The sequence below is a fragment of the Stegostoma tigrinum genome, chromosome 34, assembly GCF_030684315.1.
Source record: "Stegostoma tigrinum isolate sSteTig4 chromosome 34, sSteTig4.hap1, whole genome shotgun sequence".
Taxonomy (NCBI): domain Eukaryota; kingdom Metazoa; phylum Chordata; class Chondrichthyes; order Orectolobiformes; family Stegostomatidae; genus Stegostoma; species Stegostoma tigrinum.
Window position 1 is genome coordinate 6,006,272 of NC_081387.1, and position 19,136 is coordinate 6,025,407.

General features: G+C 43.8%; 1 protein-coding gene across 1 annotated transcript; it reads left to right on the forward strand.

Moving 5' to 3' along the window:
- The first annotated feature begins 2,654 nt into the window (after positions 1-2,654).
- On the forward strand, positions 2,655-9,189 carry LOC125467710 (interferon-induced very large GTPase 1-like). The gene is given in 10 exon segments (XM_059639593.1): positions 2,655-2,691; positions 3,301-3,507; positions 3,798-4,453; positions 4,583-4,765; positions 5,059-5,250; positions 5,253-6,020; positions 6,022-6,140; positions 6,939-7,062; positions 7,811-7,984; positions 8,782-9,189. Coding segments are annotated over 10 exon segments (2,868 nt in total).
- Positions 9,190-19,136: the final 9,947 nt, after the last annotated feature.

Sequence of the window (19,136 nt, forward strand, 5' to 3'; positions counted from 1 at the left end):
TGAGAAAAGGTTGGATGCTTGGAAATCAGATGAATGAGGCGCCCTCTTTGAAACATATAGGATTCTGAGAAAATTTGACAGTGCGCATACTGAAAGGATATTTTCCCTTTTGGGAGAGATTAGAACTAGGAGAGAGAAATTTAATGAAAGGGGAACGTTCTTCTCCGAGGCCATGGGTCAGTACAACTCTCTTCCCCAGAGACTAACCAAGACTGAATATATTCAAACAGATCTTTGATCTGCAAGGGAATCGAAGGTTATCGGGAACAACAGGAAAGTGGAGTTAAACACATGATCAGATTAGATGAGATCTTATTGAATGATACAGCAAGCTCAATGGTCCGATTAGCTGAATCCTGCTCTAATTCTTATGTCCTAATGTTGTTATGCCATCCTTTATTATGAGAGCTATCCCAACTCTATTTCCATTTTGTCGAACTTAACAAAATTACGCTGGAACAGCTATTTGTCAGCCTCTGATGCCAAGATTCATGTCAGTGATTAGGTCTGAATGATTTATTTCTATTTGTGTCATTAGTTTATCAACCTTATTGTCTAGGCTTCATGCATTATGATAGTTTTTTAAAAAACTGCTAAACTATAGGCAACTGGAAGCTCAGGGTCTTTTTCTCTTGTCCACCACTGTTAATTATGTTCTCTCTATTGAGCCAATCAAGGTGAATATTTCTCAACCAATTCTGCCACATCAAGATTGGGCTCTAGCCTTTTACTACAATCAGTGGTAGCTGCACCAACTGTTTCTCCTGGGAGCCTGGGACCAATATAATTGCTCCCCGGTGTACATTCTCAGTCTTGTCAAGATCCTGTGCCAACTTAATGGTTGGAGTGCAGGCAAATCTTGTTAAGATTGGGTTCTGCAACCACTGATACAGCTGCACCAGTATCAACCTCCAATAGAACTGGGTGACCATTTAGTCAAACATTTATTTTGATTGATTCTGCTTTGGATCTTGCTAAGCAATTTGCTAAAAACCACATGTAGGTGGACTTTCCAGGTTCTGCACTCTCCTGGATACCAGCCTATGAATTCACTTACTTATGTCAGATCTCATGGGTGTCCTCTGCAGTCTCGAGTCTGCAATTGCAATGGCTTGCCAGCCCAGATCCTGTAGAACATTTTTGCTATTTGGCCAAGGCTAGGCTTGATTTTGGAGTTTTACCGTGGGCTGACCTAGGATTCTCAGCCCAGGAATTTGCCCTGTGTGAGGCTATGTGATTACCTACACTCAGGTGGTGCTTGCCAAGCTCAATCAGACAGGTCAGGGTGTCCACTTCCATTTGAATACTCTGTAACTCACATGTTCCACTTACTGCATTTTTTAATGGTGAAGCCAGTTGTAGTCACAGTTTGAAATCCAGCTCAGAGGCACTTTTGCATGGTTACACGATTAACCCCACATACAAAACAGTCTCTCAGCATTTCATTCAGGGTTAACCCAAAATCACAAGCCTTTGCCAGTGGCCTTAAACTCATCAAAAAATCCCAGTAAAAATTCCCATGATTCTTGAACTGCAACTGCTTTTTGTCGCTTTTCAGTGCTCTTCATTTGCCCCGATATGTATATTTATATATGCCCAGGAAATATAATGCAATCTTTCCACAGTCAAGACTTCAAAGGCAGTATCAAATGAGTCAAGCTTCCCAAATAAAGGCATGACACCAGAAGTGCTTACATAAACTGAAAGACAAATGCTGCAAGCAAATTTTCTTCAGGAGCATTTTGATTTCCCTCATTGCCATTGAAGTTACTGCTTGGAGGCCAGTATCCTATCACCAACTCAATCTTTATTTGCATGTGCATGATCCATGGACTCTCAAAGGTAGCTCAGATCCAGTCACTGGAATGAGAAAGATCCCTGAGACTCCTGTTTATACCTGTCAGCCGAGACTCCTTGATTGGCCCAGGTAAACAGCCCTAATCTAGGAACGCATACTCAATGAGATCCACCTGTCCAACCTCATTGCAATTACTTCAAACTGGTATTCTTTCTCTCTGGGTTCCATCTCCACCTATCATTTACTCCTCCCTTGCCATCCCTGAGCCCCCATCTAATCTTTAGCCACTGTACCAATCCTTTCTTTGCTACAATCAGTTCTGAAGAAAGGTCACTGGACCTGAAACATTAACTCTACTTTGTTTCTACAGTTGCTACCAGAACTGCTGAGTTTCTCCAGCAATTTTTGTTTCAGAAATCCAGTGCCCAGAATTGTTTTTTTTAAATCCTACTATGTTGGGGTAGTATACTAATATCAATAGATGATTGACTCATAGAAGGCAGTGTTGGGATAAGGGGGAGCATTTTCAGGATGGCAACCTATATCAAGTGAAGAACTACAAGTATCTGCACTAGGACAAAATTATCTAGAATATATACTGATGACTTGGATGTGAAAAATGATGTACTCTCGCCAAGTATGTGGAGCACCTAAAAATAGTTGGTACAGCAAACAATGAGGATGACACAAAGCCTTTAACAAGTGGATGTAATCAGGTTGTCAGTGAGCAAAAACTTGGCAAGTGCATTATAATGTGGGAACTGTGAGCTTTGGCTGGAAGAATAGAGAAGTTGAATATCGTTTAAATGGATAAAGAATGCAGAAAGCTGCAGCAAAGAGGAATTTGGGAGTCCTCATGCATAAATCATACAAAAGTGAGCGTACTTCTCTAGGTACTAGTGAAGGCAAATGGAATATCAAACCTTATTTCAAAGCGAATCGAGTAAATATAAGTTACTAAAACTATATAAACCATTCATCAGACCATACTGAAAATACTCCAAACAATTTTGACCTGTCTTCTAAGGAAAGATATATTGACATTGGAGGCATTTCAGAGAAGGCTAACTCTATTGATTTGGGTAGGAAGGGATTTTCTTATAAGGAGAGGTACCCATTGGAGCTGAGAAGGTTAGGGGAGACCTTATGTAAACATATAAGTTTCTTACTGAACTTGACAGGATAGATGTGGAGGGTTGTTGAGGCTGGGTTGTTATGTATATCCAAGACAGACAGACTTCTCATAATTCAGAGAATGAGTGGCTATATAGAAAAGTCAGTAAGGTGGAGTTGAGGATTATCAGACCATCCATGATCTCATTGAATTGTGGAACAAAATGGGTTGAATGGCCTTTGTCATTTACTGCATTTATGATGTTATCATTTTACATAAGTGCAGTTGTGATGTTTAAAAATAACTTTGTCACTAACAAAACATGCTGACCATGATGACTTCTCTTCAATATTGCACAGTGGAATAACAATTTTATTATTTTCATCAGTTCCAACTCAAGAACTCCAAGGAGCTCATACCACACTGGATCACCCAGAACTCCTGGATACTAAACTGACACAAAAGTTAGCTGAATCTGATACAAAGGTCCAAACAGAGTCTTTTCAAAAAGGATCAGCGTCTGGATCAAGTCTGCATGACTTAGTGGGAGATAAGAAAATGACAACTGAAGAGAGCAGCATTCAATCCAAAAGAGGTTCCAATTACTGTAAACAATGATTCTTCTGCAAAGACTAGAAAAATAAATCAAGACAGTAATGTTGATCAGCTATTTAAAAAAACTGGGAGTAGAAAATAAAAAAGCGATCCCTGAATGACGTTCTTAATATTAACACAAAAACACTTCAAAATATATTGATGGGTTCCACTCAGGACATTCCAGAATATTTTTGCTGGAATTTAATGAAGGCCAGTTCAGAGGCGAGAAACACGAAATATAAGCTAACCAAGATACAGAATCAGAAAACGTGGATTTTTTTTTCCAAGAAGATAAAGATTGTGAAGATTTATACCATCCCCTGGATATCAATGTGCCTATTTTCCTGTGTACTGACCCATTCCTGCAGCAGGAGCTGATGGTAAAGATGTCCCTGTGCCAGTTTGCGTTGCCACTATTACTGCCGGCCGGTAACAAGGGCTGCACCTTCCTACTGTGGGCCCTGTGCTCCATTGTGAAGAAGTGGTGCCCCCTCTCACTCCAACATTGTGCAGGCTTTAAGGAAGCAAACATGGTGACTACCAACATTCCCATCTTTTCCTTCATCCAACTCGGTTCCTGTTCCATCTCCAAATCGAAGGTTCTAAATAATGTTCTCAGCTCCTCCTAGCAACATCACAACTTCTTCATCCATTACAATAGGGATTGTGGTGATTTCCCTCGCAGGATTTCTGATGGTCTGATCGAGTTGTGCTGGTACCTGCCCAGTGGAAGTGAGGAATTGAATCTTTTCCCAGAGCCAATAACCTAATTAAACCTTCGAGGTGATGCTAAAGAGCTGCACACACAGGTTCAGTTTCTGACAAACATCTCTTCAGCTGTTTTTATATGGATTGATAATATCAACAGTGCTTTAAGCAAAATCCTGAAAACACCTTGCCCAGTCTCCAGCGAGTGCCTACATAGTGCTCACTGGGAACAGTGTGTACAGTGAGACCAAAGAACAATTAAACAAATTAATTACATCTTCAGTGTATAAAAGGGACAAATGTTATCATAAGAGAAAAGGAATAATGCAGAGATTACTCAGACACTGTGGTTCACATTGAAAAAGGCCTTGGAAATAACCCATCAACAGGAGACTGGTCAGGGCCCCAGGAGCCTGGAGAAACTGGCATTAACTGCAAGGGACATGGAGATTGTAATAGGTGAGGACAATGACCTGTGTTCACAGGGTAAAACAAGATCTGGAAACATTTATAATTGTAATAAAGCAGAAGCTATTAACCAGTACAAAGTAGAAAACATGTCATTTCAGGGTTTCACTTGGCAACAAGTTTCCAAACTGGAAAAAGAACAATGTCACCCAAAACCCCAAGAGGCGAGGCTAATACAAAAATATTATAATGGCCTTGAAGAAGAGAAGAAAGCACTGCAAAACAGCAGCGAGTGAAAGGCATATCAGCTGATATGAAAAAATTCATTGCAGCCCTGGCAGATAGGAATGACAGGAAATATTTGCTGCAGTGCATGAAATTTGGGCTGGATTCCAAATCAAAACACACTATCTCTGTTTTATGTGAAAAGTAGAAAGCTCTGCATGAGAAATCTCAGCAACAGTCAACAAAGCAGAAAGATTCTACAACCAGTGATCAGCTACAGGAATTGGACCAACCGATAATTACCAACTCTCTTGAACTCGAACACTTCATGCAAGAAATCGGACTAATTTATGAAGCATTGATAAATCAGAATAATCACAATGAGGAGGAGAGACACTTGTGCAAACATTAACTCACACTGCTGCTGACCTAATGTTAGATGGATTCCCTCTAGAGTGCATTGATGGAAATATTTCCAATATCCCTTTACAGTGGGTCACTGATGTCCTGGAGGCAGTTGAAGACAGGATTGGCAGAGAGGCCAGTGTGTTTGTGCTGACGGTGCTGGGAGTACAGACCACAGGCATGTCCACACATCTCAACACCACGTTTGGTTTGCAGTTTGCTGTGAGCAGTGGGCGATGTACCCAAGGGGCCTACATGCAGCTTGGTAAAATCACACAAGATCTGCTGATGGAGCTGGGCTGTGGGTACATCATGATGATCGACACTGAGGGGCTGAAAGCACCAGGGCTGTCAGAAATCGACGACAGCTATGAACATGACAATGAGCATGCCGCACTGGTGATCAGGTTAAGTGATATAGCGTTGATAAACATGGCCATGGAAAACTCTACTGAGATGCAGGATGTGCTGCAGATAGTGGTCCATGCATTTATACGGATGAGAGAAGTGGGGAAAAGGCCGGTTTGTTATTTTGTTCACCAGAATGTGAGTGACGTGGCTGCTCATGATCAGAATATCAGAGGCTGCAGACATCGGCCGGAACATCTGGATGTGATGACACAAGCAGCGACTGAAATGTAAAAATGTGATCGAGAGTTCAGCAAGTTCTCGGATGTGTTGGAGTATGTTGCAATGGAGAATAACTGGAACATCCCAGGGCTGTGGCATGGGAATCCACCCATGGCAGCTGTCAGTAGGGGCCTGTAGTCACAGGGTGTTTGAGCTGAAGAACAGGGTTTTTCAGAATCTGAAAGAGAAGAGAAATGAAGGGAGGCTGTGGACCATATTTGAATTAATCACTAAATCCCTGTGGAAGGCAGTGAAATACGAGAATTTCAGAGATAATGGGAACTGCAGATGCTGGAGAATTCCAAGATAATAAAATGTGAGGCTGGATGAACACAGCAGGCCAAGCAGCATCTCAGGAGCACAAAAGCTGACGTTTCGGGCCTAGACCCTTCATCAGAGAGGGGGATGGGGAGAGGGAACTGGAATAAATAGGGAGAGAGGGGGAGGCGGACCGAAGATGGAGAGTAAAGAAGATAGGTGGAGAGAGTGTAGGTGGGGAGGTAGGGAGGGGATAGGTCAGTCCAGGGAAGATGGACAGGTCAAGGAGGTGGGATGAGGTTAGTAGGTAGCTGGGGGTGCGGCTTGGGGTGGGAGGAAGGGATGGGTGAGAGGAAGAACAGGTTAGGGAGGCAGAGACAGGTTGGACTGGTTTTGGGATGCAGTGGGTGGAGGGTAAGAGCTGGGCTGGTTGTGCGGTGCAGTGGGGGGAGGGGGCGAACTGGGCTGGTTTAGGGATGCAGTAGGGGAAGGGGAGATTTTGAAACTGGTGAAGTCCACATTGATACCATATGGCTGCAGCGTTCCCAGGCGGAATATGAGTTGCTGTTCCTGCAACCTTCGGGTGGCATCATTGTGGCAGTGCAGGAGGCCCATGATGGACATGTCATCTAGAGAATGGGAGGGGGAGTGGAAATGGTTTGCGACTGGGAGGTGCAGTTGTTTGTTGCGAACTGAGCGGAGGTGTTCTGCAAAGCGGTCCCCAAGCCTCCGGAGGCTTTTGTGCTCCTGAGATGCTGCTTGGCCTGCTGTGTTCATCCAGCCTCACATTTTATTATACGAGAATTTCATCTTCAGTTTCCAGAACAGTTTGGTAGCTGAAGCTTACAAGGAACTTTCTGTCCCATACACAGACCTGGAGTGGGAACAGAGGAAGGGTATGTACTTCTTCCTGGAAAGGGCACAGAACAGAATTTTTAACTCAGGATCCAGAAAATGTTGTACAAATTTTGAAAATAGAACAGGTAAAATTTCGCAGTGAACAGAAAGATAAAACTCTCCTAAAGTTAAAGGGATATTATTCCACTGGTAATAACACAAACCTTGTTGAAAAATACAGGGAGGATTTTGTCCAGCGCATCGACTCTCTGATCATTGAACTTTGAATGTATATGGATAGGAAGTGTGATTAGGCAGTGCAGAGGAGGAGAGCCCTGCAGAAGCTGAATGATACTAAGGATAAGTATTAGAGTCAGATTGAAGAACAGGTCAATGAACTCCTACAGCAGGCAGCGTTTGAGAAAATGTGGGAGTAGACAGTTTCAACTTTTAAACATTAACCTCCACCATGAGTTGATATAGTGAAGGACATCAGAACATGCCCGCAGACACAAAGCTCCTTCACCACAAAATTCCAAATAAAACTCTGCTTGAGCAAAGTGAAAAATCCTTCCAGATCAAGCAGAACCATCCTCCCAAATATCTCAATCCAATGACAAAACTAAATGAAAATAACTTTGAAAGAGCCCAGCAGCTGTGATCAGTGGATGAAGGAGTGCAAACAGTTTGTGAATCACACAGCAGACAAGGAGCAGGATTATCATTCTAATCATTGCAGAGAACTCTGAGAGTCATAGCTGAGAAAATCCAGAAAAACCAGGAGCAGAGATATGTTTTTACTCAACTTTTCATGGTCAAATTTAAATCAGATATATGGGTTTGCTGTTAAACAATATAAAGAAATGCATGATACATACCAAAACAACAATGATCCCCTGGAGCAGTTACAAAAGGAGAAAGCTGCTTATTGCCAAAGCTTTAAGGATATCTACTGGGAAAAAGATCAAACCAAACAGAGAACAGAACTAATGGGAACTGCAGATGCTGGAGATTCCAAGATAATAAAATGTGAGGCTGGATGAATACAGCAGGCCAAGCAGCATCTCTGATGAAGGGTCTAGGCCCGAAACGTCAGCTTTTGTGCTCCTGAGATGCTGCTTGGCCTGCTGTGTTCATCCAGCCTCACATTTTATTATCAGAGAACAGAACTGCTCTGTGAAAATTGCCTGATCCCAGCCATCATCCAAGTTGTTGATAACAAACTGGGATTAGAAATTGTTCAGCACATGAGGCACCACTGCAGAGGGAGGAAATTCTTCTAATGGAGAAACTTCCAGGTGGCTCTGAAGCTGTATTTGAAGGAGAAAGACAGCTTTGATGATGAAAATTACCAATACATAAAACATACCATGTCATTTGAGAAAGGTTGGCTGAAAGAACAAATTGTTCAGCACTGTACAGCCACAAGCAATGAACTAGTCCCTCTGCTGTGTTCTCTCGCACTCAATATTCTGCATGGGGTTATCAACCAGGTGCAGGAAACTCTGAAAGATCTAACACCTCCAAATAATGAGAAATCAGTGACAGGGATCATTCAGGTTTTGAAAAAGAAACTGGAAGATGGGATACAGATTCCTTTGGAGAAATTGAGACCTGTTACTTTTTAGTCTGAAAAGATCAATCCCTGGAACTTTAAACAAGAAATTGAAAGTTTTATCAGAACAAATGACCTGAAAAAAGAGTTAAAAATTGGGAGAAGAATATTGCTCAGAAAACCGCTACACTCCCCACAGATCCATCCAGTGAATTATACGCAATGTTATCTGGCTGTGGGAAGCAGTGTCCCTTTTGTGAAGTCCTGTGCGCTTGTAAAAATAGAGAATACACACAGCACAGCGCTGAATATCACCAGAGCAGAGGACTGAATGGATACAAATATGCTACTACCAAGGTACTGACATCAGAGAATTGTACAACAAGTGTTGCAGGTGAGAGCATTTTCCAGAATGATGATACTGATGGGAATTGGTTTCCTTACAAGAAATACAGGGATCTCAATGACCGGTACAGTCACTGGAATATTCCACCCAATACCAGCATCAAAACATTAGCCTTTTGGAAATGGGTGTTCTACAAATACAACACCAAATTTGCTAATAAATACTCTGCCATGCCAGCAGACAGCATTTCTAGTTGGGGCTTGTCCTGGAACAAATTGAAAAAGACATTGAAGATAAATACAATGTGAAGATTGATGAGTTTAACTAACATATTGGCTTCAAACAGCTAACTCAAGAGACTGAGATAACAAGGTGTGGAGCTGGATGAACACAACAGGCCAAGGAGCATCTTAGGAGCAGGAAAGCTGACATTTCGGGCCTAGACACTTCATCAGAAATCTTCAAGAAAGCTCAAGAGACCTCCTTCCCCCTTCTCATCCACAACTTCTCACTTACTCTTGGAGCTGTCTGCCTCTCCCGCTTCACTCTGTCCTGCTATAACTCTACCAACAGTAATCTGCCAGCCTGACCTCCCACTTTCATTCCAAAGTGCTTTGTTGGCATGTGCTCAGCTCAATCCCTGACCTTCCAAAGGTTACAGAGTTGCAGTGGGAACAGCTCTGGGAAATTTCCACCCAATTTAACCATGTTTGCAGGAGTTGCTGAAACGTGTAACCAGTGTTTAGGTTGTAGAGAAAATCACTTTGCTTTGAAGATTCCACATGTGAACAATGAGCTAGAAAAATAAACTTTGGGGTAATTTTATCTTCACCTCTCAGTGATTTCTGAAAACTCGACAAACTAGAGTGCAACAGGTACCTGATTAGGTCTCTTGCTTTGTGCTCAGAGGAAAAGCTGAAATTTTCTCTCTAAATGTGACCATGGGGGTTTCAATCAGAAAAGGGAGCCAGTGCTTTCACTTTCTAATGAACTGTTGTGAATTTATATTCTACATTATTTTTAAATCTTACTTATTCAAAACTTAAATAAAAGTGTCATTGTTTAATCATTATACATTGCTATCAATAAGATACAGATTTTTCAGAACCGTAGCAATTGCAAAAAGTTTCTAATACTCTGAAAGAGATAATAAATACAACATTAGCATTGTTACTTGACTATTATTTTGTTATGTTTTATTCTTTCAGACACTTTCTTCGAATAACTATACAACAGATGTCAATATTTTTAAAATTAGTTATTGGACAATATGAGATTCCTTGACATGTTATTCTGTTTGTGAATTTTAAAATTATAATCTAACACAATACTGAGATTGTATTTGGAAATTCTTCTTTGGCAATAGTTTGGAATTTTAAACAAATATTTATATTCTGTTCTACAGTTTTGAATTTAATTGATTTTTCTGTAAGATGTCTCAATATTCTGTAAGTTAAACATTCTTTATCAAACGTAAATTTTAATCAGTTATCATCTATTTGTAACTATAACAAAGGATATAATCTAGCTTGGTGTTGTCCTTAATATAAACAATTGTCTGAATAATCTTCATTGGAACTAAATGAATAGAGGAAGGATTTCTATTTTTATTTGTAATGTTCAGTGTTTGATCTATTTATTCTGATCTTTTGCTCGTATCCTGTCAATTAAGGATGTCCAACTGTTCGCTATCAGCCCACAAACAAAATTTCGTTTCACAAGTCAGAAAATGTCTCTGAATAAACAATGTCTGGTAACCAATCACAAGGTACATTTACTCCTGAGAGATAGCAGGAACTGCAGATGCTAGGGAATCCGAGATAACAATAGACAATAGACAATAGGTGCTGGAGTGGGCCATTTGGCCCTTCAAGCCAGCACCGCCATTCATTATGATCATGGTTGATCATCCACAATCAGTATCCTGTTCCTACCTTATCCCCATAACCCTTGATTCCACTATGTTTAAGAGCTCTATCCATCTCTTTCTTGAAAGTATCCAGAGAGTTGGCCTCCACTGCCTTCTGGGGCAGAGCATTCCATATATCCACCACTCTCTGTGTGAAGAAGTTTCTCCTTAACTCTGTTCTAAATGGCCTACCCCTTATTTTTAAACTGTGTCCTCTGGTTCTGGGCTCCCCATCAGCGGAAACATGCTTCCTGCCTCCAGAGTGTCCAATCCCTTAATAATCTTATACACCTCAATCAGATCTCCTCTCATCCTTCTAAACTCAAGCGTATACAAGCCTAGTCACTCCAATCTTTCAACATATGATAGTCCCGCCATTCCGGGAATTGACCTCGTGAACCTATGCTGCACTCCCTCAATAGCAAGAATGTCCTTCCTCAAATTTGGAGACCAAAACTGCACATAATACTCCAGGTGTGGTCTCACCAGGGCCCTGTACAGCTGCAGAAGGACCTCTTTGCCCCTATACTCCATTCCTCTTGTGATGAAGGCCAGCATGCTATTAGCTTTCTTCACTACCTGTTGTACCTGCATGCTTGCTTTCATTGACTGTTGTACAAGAACACCTAGATCTCGTTGTGCTTTCCCTTTACCTAACTTGACTCCATTGAGATAGTAATCTGCCTTTCTGTTCTTGCCACCAAAGTGTATAACCGCACATTTATCCACATTAAACTGCATCTGCCATGCATCCGTCCACTCACCTAGCCTATCCAAGTTACCCTGTATTCTAATAACATCCTCCTCACATTTCACACTGCCACCCAACTTTGTGTCATCAGAAAATTTGCTAATATTACTTTCAATGCCTTCGTCTATAACATTAATATATATCGTAAACAGCTGCGGTCCCAGCACCGAACCTTGTGGTACCCCACTGGTCACTGCCTGCCATTCCGAAAGGGACCCATTTATCACTACTCTTTGCTTCCTGTCAGCCAGCCAATTTTCAATCCAAGTCAGTATTTTGCCCCCAATACCATGTGCCCTAACTGTGTTCACCAATCTCCTATGCGGGACTTTATCAAAGGCTTTCTGAAAGTCCAGGTCCACTACATCCACTGGTTCTCCCTTGTCCAGCTTCATAGATACATCCTCAAAAAATTCCAGAAGATGAGTCAAGCACGATTTCCCCTTCGTAAATCCATGCTGACTCTGACCTATCCTGCTACTGCTATCCAAATGAGTCGCAATTTCATCTTTTATAATTGACTCCAGCATCTTTCCCACCACTGACGTCAGGCTAACCTGTCTATAATTTCCTGTTTTCTCCCTCCTTCCTTTCTTGAAAAATGGGACAACATTAACCACCCTCCAGTCTGCAGGAACTGATCCTGAATCTTTTGAACCATGGAAAATGATTACCAATGTGTCCACGATTTCTAGAGCCAACTTCTTAAGTACCCTGGGATGCAGACCATCAGGTCCCGGGGACTTATCAGCCTTCAGACCTAACAGTCTATCGAGCACCATTTCCTGCCGAATATAAATACCCTTCAGTTCGTTCATTACCCTCGGTCCTTCAGCCACTATTGCGTCTGGGAGATTGCTTGTGTCTTCCCTAGTGAAGACAGATCCAAAGTACCTATTAAACGTTTCTGCCATTTCCTTGTTCCCCATAATAAATTCACCCGTTTCTGACTCTAAGGGCCCAATTTTAGCCTTAACCATTTTTTTTCTGTTCATATACCTAAAAATGCTTTTACTATCCTCCTTTATATTTTTGGCCAGTTTTCCTTCATACCTCATTTTTTCTCTGTGTATTGCCTTTTTAGTTATCCGCTGTTGCTCTTTAAAAGCTTCCCAGTCCTCCAGCTTCCCGCTCATCTTTGCTATGTTATACTTCTCTTTTATCTTTATACAGTACTTAACTTCCCTCGTCAGCCACGGCTGCCCCTGCCTCCCCTTAGGATCTTTCTTCCTCTTTGGAATGAACTGATCCTGCACCTTCTGCGTTATATCCAGAAATACCTGCCATTGTTGTTCCACTGACATCCCTGCCAGGGTATTGCACCATTGAACTTTGGCCAGCTCCTTCCTCATAGCTCCATAGTTCCCTTTATTCAACTGCAGTACTGACATTTCCGATTCTCCCTTCTCCCTCCCAAACCGCAGATTAAAACTTATCATATTATGGTCACTACCTCCTAAAGGCTCCTTTACTTTGAGGTCCCTGATCAAATCCGGTTCATTGCACAACACCAGATCCAGAATTGCCTCCTCCCTGGTAGGCTCCAGTACAAGCTGTTCTAAGAATCCATCTCGGAGGCACTCTACAAACTCTCTTTCTTGGGGTCCAGTACCATCCTGATTCTCCCAGTCTACCTGCATGTTGAAATCTCCCATAACAACTGTAGTGATACCTTTGTGACAGGCCAATTTCAACTCTCGATTCAACTTGCACCCTCCATCCTGACTACTGTTTGGGGGCCTGTAGATAACCCCCATTAGGGTCCTTCTACCCTTCGAATTTCTCAGCTCTATCCATACTGACTCTATATCTCCTGATTCTATGTCCCCCCTCGCAAGGGACTGAATATCAAGGTGTAGAGCTGGGTGAACACAGCAGGCCAAGCAGAATCAGAGGAGCAGGAAGGCTGACATTACAGGCCTAGACCCTTCTTCGGAAATGGGGGAGGTGTCAGGTTCGCTTTCGGAGACCCTCACGGACTTGCTGCAACAACAAGACACTGACCTGTTTAGAAAAACACAAATCCTTTTATTACCAAGCAAGTACAAGCTGTGGAGAATTACTGTACTCAAAGCGGCACAGAGAGCAGAGTCTCGCAAGTAATTCTCCCCGAGCAGCGGACAGTCGCCGCTTTTTATATTTTACAAAAGACATGATACATAAAACGATTTCACAATTTACAATGACATGATACATAAAACAATTACTACAATAGACAAAGACAGGATACCAAACAATTATTACATCAACAACATAAAAGACCAGGATATAGTATTGATTGCTAGTGAAGTGGCTGCTAATGGCAGGAGGCAATTTCGAGTTGTTGTCCGGGACAGATTCTGATTTCAAGTTGCCAGTGTGTCTGGCTCGAACAAAGTCAGTGCCGTGGCCCCTTTGTCAGCGACAGAAGTTACATGCTTTAGAGGTTTCACACCTTTACAAATGTTCCCCACCTAACCCTATTTGAAACAGTTTGATTCTAGTTTTATTCAGTCAGGAAGCTTAAGACAGTGTCTGCGTACTGATGTGAGAGAAGATAAGGAGTTACAAAAGCTTTACATTGAATTCCTAGCTGGGCAGAAAGCTTCAGGGTGGTGCCTGCATACCGATGTGTAGGCAGATAAAAGACTTTAATTTCTAGAAGTGTAGGAATCAAATGCAGATAAAAGACTTTAATTTATAGAAATATTGAAATGAATATGATGTTATCCCAATAATATCTCATTCCCTCCTTTTATCATTACATGATAACCTATAACGGGGCTGAGAAGGGAGCTGGCAGCCTGTCAAACACAAATCTGCAGGAAGCGTTCAGGCATGCCATCAATGTACAGCAGGCAGCTGTAATAACTATTCAAACAACTAACCCATGCAGCAAGTATGAGCCCCAAGGACCGCCCATAAGCCATCCCAGCAAACCCTCTCCAGGCCAGGGTCCCTCACTGTACTGTTCCAACTGCCCCTGTATGGCTTGAATAGCCTGGGTAATGTTATAGGACTCGTTGGTGACGTGGGTAATGCACTAGTCCCCGATAATAGTGCAGACTCCTCCTTGCTGAGCCAGCTGATCGTCCACTGCATACCGGGTTTGCTGAGCATAGAGCCGAAGTTCGGCTAATTCTTGGTTGACTGCCCCCAATGCCGTCATTGTGCTGTTTCCCAGGGCGGTGAGTCCGCACACAAGGCAATTTCGAATTTTTGTGGCCACCACCCCAGGGGAGTATCCAAGCCAATAGTTCCCAGGAAGCTGTATCCCAAGGAAGAGCCCAAGGCAACTGGGTTCTGCTATGCAGTGCAAAACTCCCAGCTCAGGAAGCGTGTGGCAATTTGCCGTTGAGTTCATGCTTGTTGGGGACAAGGGACCATGAGGGGCCCAATGGTCCCAACAGCAAACAGCACCGGCAGAGTTGGAGTGGCAGTAGTGAAGGTTCCATTAAGGAGGGAAACGAATTCCTTTTTTAGCGCAGTAGCAGGTAACAGACTCACGGATTTCTTGATAGCTATGCCAGGAGGGCTGACCCTAATGTGGACGGAAGTTTGCGGAGTTAAACGGAAATGGCCCATAGTCTGTTTTCACGTTGGTGCTATTGCAATCCCCACAAGTCCACTGTCTGCCTGGGGTCACAGTTATTGGCTTAGATTCCAAGCAGGGGCAGTTCAACAATCCTCCTCTCATGGTGCAATTTCTCTTCACGCACCGATGGGACCAGGCAACATTTTGGGGGTGATTAGTAACTGGAGCATGTACACAACAAGTCCCAGTTCCATTAAAGCAAAACGGATAGATGTTAGATAACGAAATGTGAAGCTGGATGAACACAGCAGGCCGAGCAGCATCTGAGGAGCACAAAAGCTGACGTTTCGGGCCTAGACCCTTCATCAGAAATGGGGGATGGGGTGAGGGCTCTGGAATAAATAGGGAGAGAGGGGGAGGCGGACCGAAGATGGAGTGAAAAGAAGATAGGTGGAGAGGAGAGTATAGGTGGGGAGGTAAGGAGGGTATATGTCAGTCCAGGGAAGACGGACAGGTCAAGGAGGTGGGATGAGGTTAGTAGGTAGGAGATGGAGGTGCGGCTTGGGGTGGGAGGAAGGGATGGGTGAGAGCAAGAACAGGTTCGGGAGGCAGAGACAGGTTGGACTGGTTTTGGGATGCAGTGGGTGGGGGTGAAGAGCTGGGCTGGTTGTGTGGTGCAGTGGGGGGAGGGGACGAACTGGGCTGGTTTAGGGATGCGGTGGGGGAAGGGGAGATTTTGAAGCTGGTGAAGTCCACATTGATACCATTGGGCTGCAGGGTTCCCAAGCGGAATATGAATTGCTGTTCCTGCAACCTTCGGGTGGCATCATTGTGGCACTGCAGGAGGCCCATGATGGGCATGTCATCTAAAGAATGGGAGGGGGAGTGGAAATGGTTTGCGACTGGGAGGTGCAGTTGTTTGTTGCGAACCGAGCGGAGGTGTTCTGCAAAGCGATCCCCAAGCCTCCTCTTGGTTTCCCCAATGTAGAGGAAGCCACACCGGGTACAGTGGATGCAGTATACCACATTGGCAGATGTGCAGGTGAACCTCTGCTTAATGTGGAAAGTCATCTTGGGGCCTGGGATAGGGGTGAGGGAGGAGGTGTGGGGGCAAGTCTCAAAATCTCCCCTTCCCCCACCGCATCCCAAAACCAGCCCAGTTCGTGCCCTCCCCCCACTGCACCACACAACCAGCCCAGCTCTTCCCCCCCACCCACTGCATCCCAAAACCAGTCCAACCTGTCTCTGCCTCCCGAACCTGTTCTTTCTCTCACCCATCCCTTCCTCCCACCCCAAGCCGCACCCCCATCTACCTACTAACCTCATCCCACCTCCTTGACCTGTCCGTCTTCCCTGGACTGACCTATCCCCTCCCTACCTCCCCACCTATACTGTCCTCTCCACCTATCTTCTTTTCTCTCCATCTTCGGTCCGCCTCCCCCTCTCTCCATATTTATTCCAGAACCCTCACCCCATCCCCCTCACTGATGAAGGGTCTAGGCCCGAAACGTCAGCTTTTGTGCTCCTGAGATGCTGCTGGGCCTGCTGTGTTCATCCAGCCTCACATTTCGTTATCTTGGATTCTCCAGCATCTGCAGTTCCCATTATCAGGGATAGATGTTGGGATTTGTACAGTTATCCCCTTCCTTCCCATGCCTAGGTCTCGTGTCCCCACAACCAGAAAGGCCACTAACTACCAGTTTCACACATGTACCCTGCACACCCCATGTACCCTGCACACCCCTCGTCCAAGCTCCCCCCTCGCCTCAGGAAGGCTTACCGGAATACTCTACTCCATGAAGCTGACTCGGGTTCCAGGCAGGTGTTGCCACAAATAACGCTTCTACAGACTGTGCTAGCGGGTAACATGCTGTCTGATTCCCTGCAGCTGGGTGTGTGTTCTATAAAACAGCTTGTCCTGCTGGCCATGCACGGGCAGAATAACACTCGGTCCAATGGTTAACTGCTGATGAGGAAATCCATCGTTTACAGTCACTTGAGTGGATCCAGCAATTCTGTCCTTTAACTTTAAGAGCTGTCGGAGTCTGAAGAAACACTTAATACGGTCCTTTCCACCTTGGTCCAAGCTTGGGGCGACCCCAGTCCCGGACAAGCACAAAATCTCCAATCTGCGGCCACAGAGACCGATCCTGAATCTCGAGGTCTTGTTCTGGTGTCTGTGGAGGCGGTCCGAAGGTGCACTTCACCTGCGAATGGAGAAACTTTAAAGATGATGTTAGTTGTTGGAAGTACCTTTGCATTTCTTCTCCCATCACATTGAGGTCCATGTGGGTGGCTGGGCTGGTATTGGCATCCCATGGTGTTCTGCTGGGTCGGCCATAGACTATTTCTGCTGCTGACAGCCCAGTAGTAGAGTGGGGTGTTACTCGCATGTTCTGAGTTCCACCCGTAAGTTTCATTGGACACTCCCTCAAAAATATCCTGTCTCAGTACAGCAGTAATGTCTTCCTAAATCAAAAAAATGTACACATCCTCCACTATTTCTATCCATTTTATAGGATCTAAAACATAGAACATTGAACTGCTAGACCTGCCCCGCCCTCAGCCACATATCTCTATAATAGATATGAGGTCACAGTCTCAAGTTCCCAGGCATACCCTGAGTTTACCCTGAGTTTATCTGCCTTATCTTTAAGACCGTTTGCATTGAAATAAATGCGGTTTAGTTCATCAGAGTTACCTCCTTCTCTGACGAATAGACTTGGTCTTTTTTAAAATCAGAACCATCCCCACCTGTCTTTTAATTCTCAGTGCTACTTAGGATCCCCCTCAACACACCCCAATAGTTTAAATGCTCCTGGATAGCAGTAGAAAATTTCCCTGACAGGATATTGGGCCTCTTGCACTTCAAGTGAAACCCAAAGAATTACAGATGCTGTAAATCAGGAACAAAAACAGAAGTTGCTGGAAAAGCTCAGCAGGTCGGGCAGTTTCCTCAGAACTGAGGAAGGGTCACCAGACCCAAAAAGTTAACTCTGATTTTTCTTCACAGATCTTGCCAGACTGGCTGAGTTTTTCCAGCAACTACCGTTTTTGTTCAAGTGAAACCCATCCCATTTGAGCAGGTTTTTCTGCCCCTGAAGAGATCCCAATGATCCATTTATGGGCCTTCCAGTGGAAATGTGCTGTTTACTGCAATCCATTCACATTGTAGTTGAGGTGCACACTCTACATAGTTCAGACTGGAAAACAATCACAAGACATACTCATGGAGGTGACAACACCTTTCTGATATCAGCTGATCACAACATTCTGCATTCACTCATTTTGCCATAACTCATCAGGGTGCTTGGCAGACACCACATGCAGAACCTTTGCCCTTCCAGCTGCCCACTTTCTGCCACCCCTCTCATGCAGCCATACAACTGAGCTTTGATCAGGATCCTCATAGCAGCACTCTCTCATGATGGAACATTATGATTCAGAGGGATCAGGGTTCTTTGATTTTGGGAACAAAATGTGTCATCTGGGACTGGCAGGAACAGATTCCAGGATACCCCGTCTTCATGCAGCACCTTCTACATCTCTCTGAAATTGTGCAACAGCAGACACTGCTGACCTCAAGGACACAGAAGGATGTATGAGGTAGGAAAATATTTGTGGGAAACTTTTAATGGATGGTGACCATTGTCTAATCAGGTTTAGGAAGATTCGGGAATTGGACATTCAACAGTCCAGAGTAAGATGCGAGCTACAGAGCAGGAGGATCGACTGTTTCAAAACTTGGCCAGAGAATTATTGTAGGAAAAAGTGCATCAGATTTCTGAGGAAGTCTGTTGGGTCTGAGGCAGGTGTGACCCGTACAAGCTGTACATTGTACATATTAATGGATGGGAACTGACACCCTCACAGGGATATTTGTGGTTGATGTTAGGGTGGTTTGAAACGAGTTTATTAAGAGGAATGAGAAACTGACAGCAATCCAAATGAGAAGTAAGTGCATGGAAAGTAACTAGAGGACAGCAGAAACAAAGCTGAGCCTTGAGTATGCTTTGAAAGCAGAATGATGTCAAAAAGCCAAAGTTATGGGCATTCAACCTGAATGATCACAGTTTTCGCT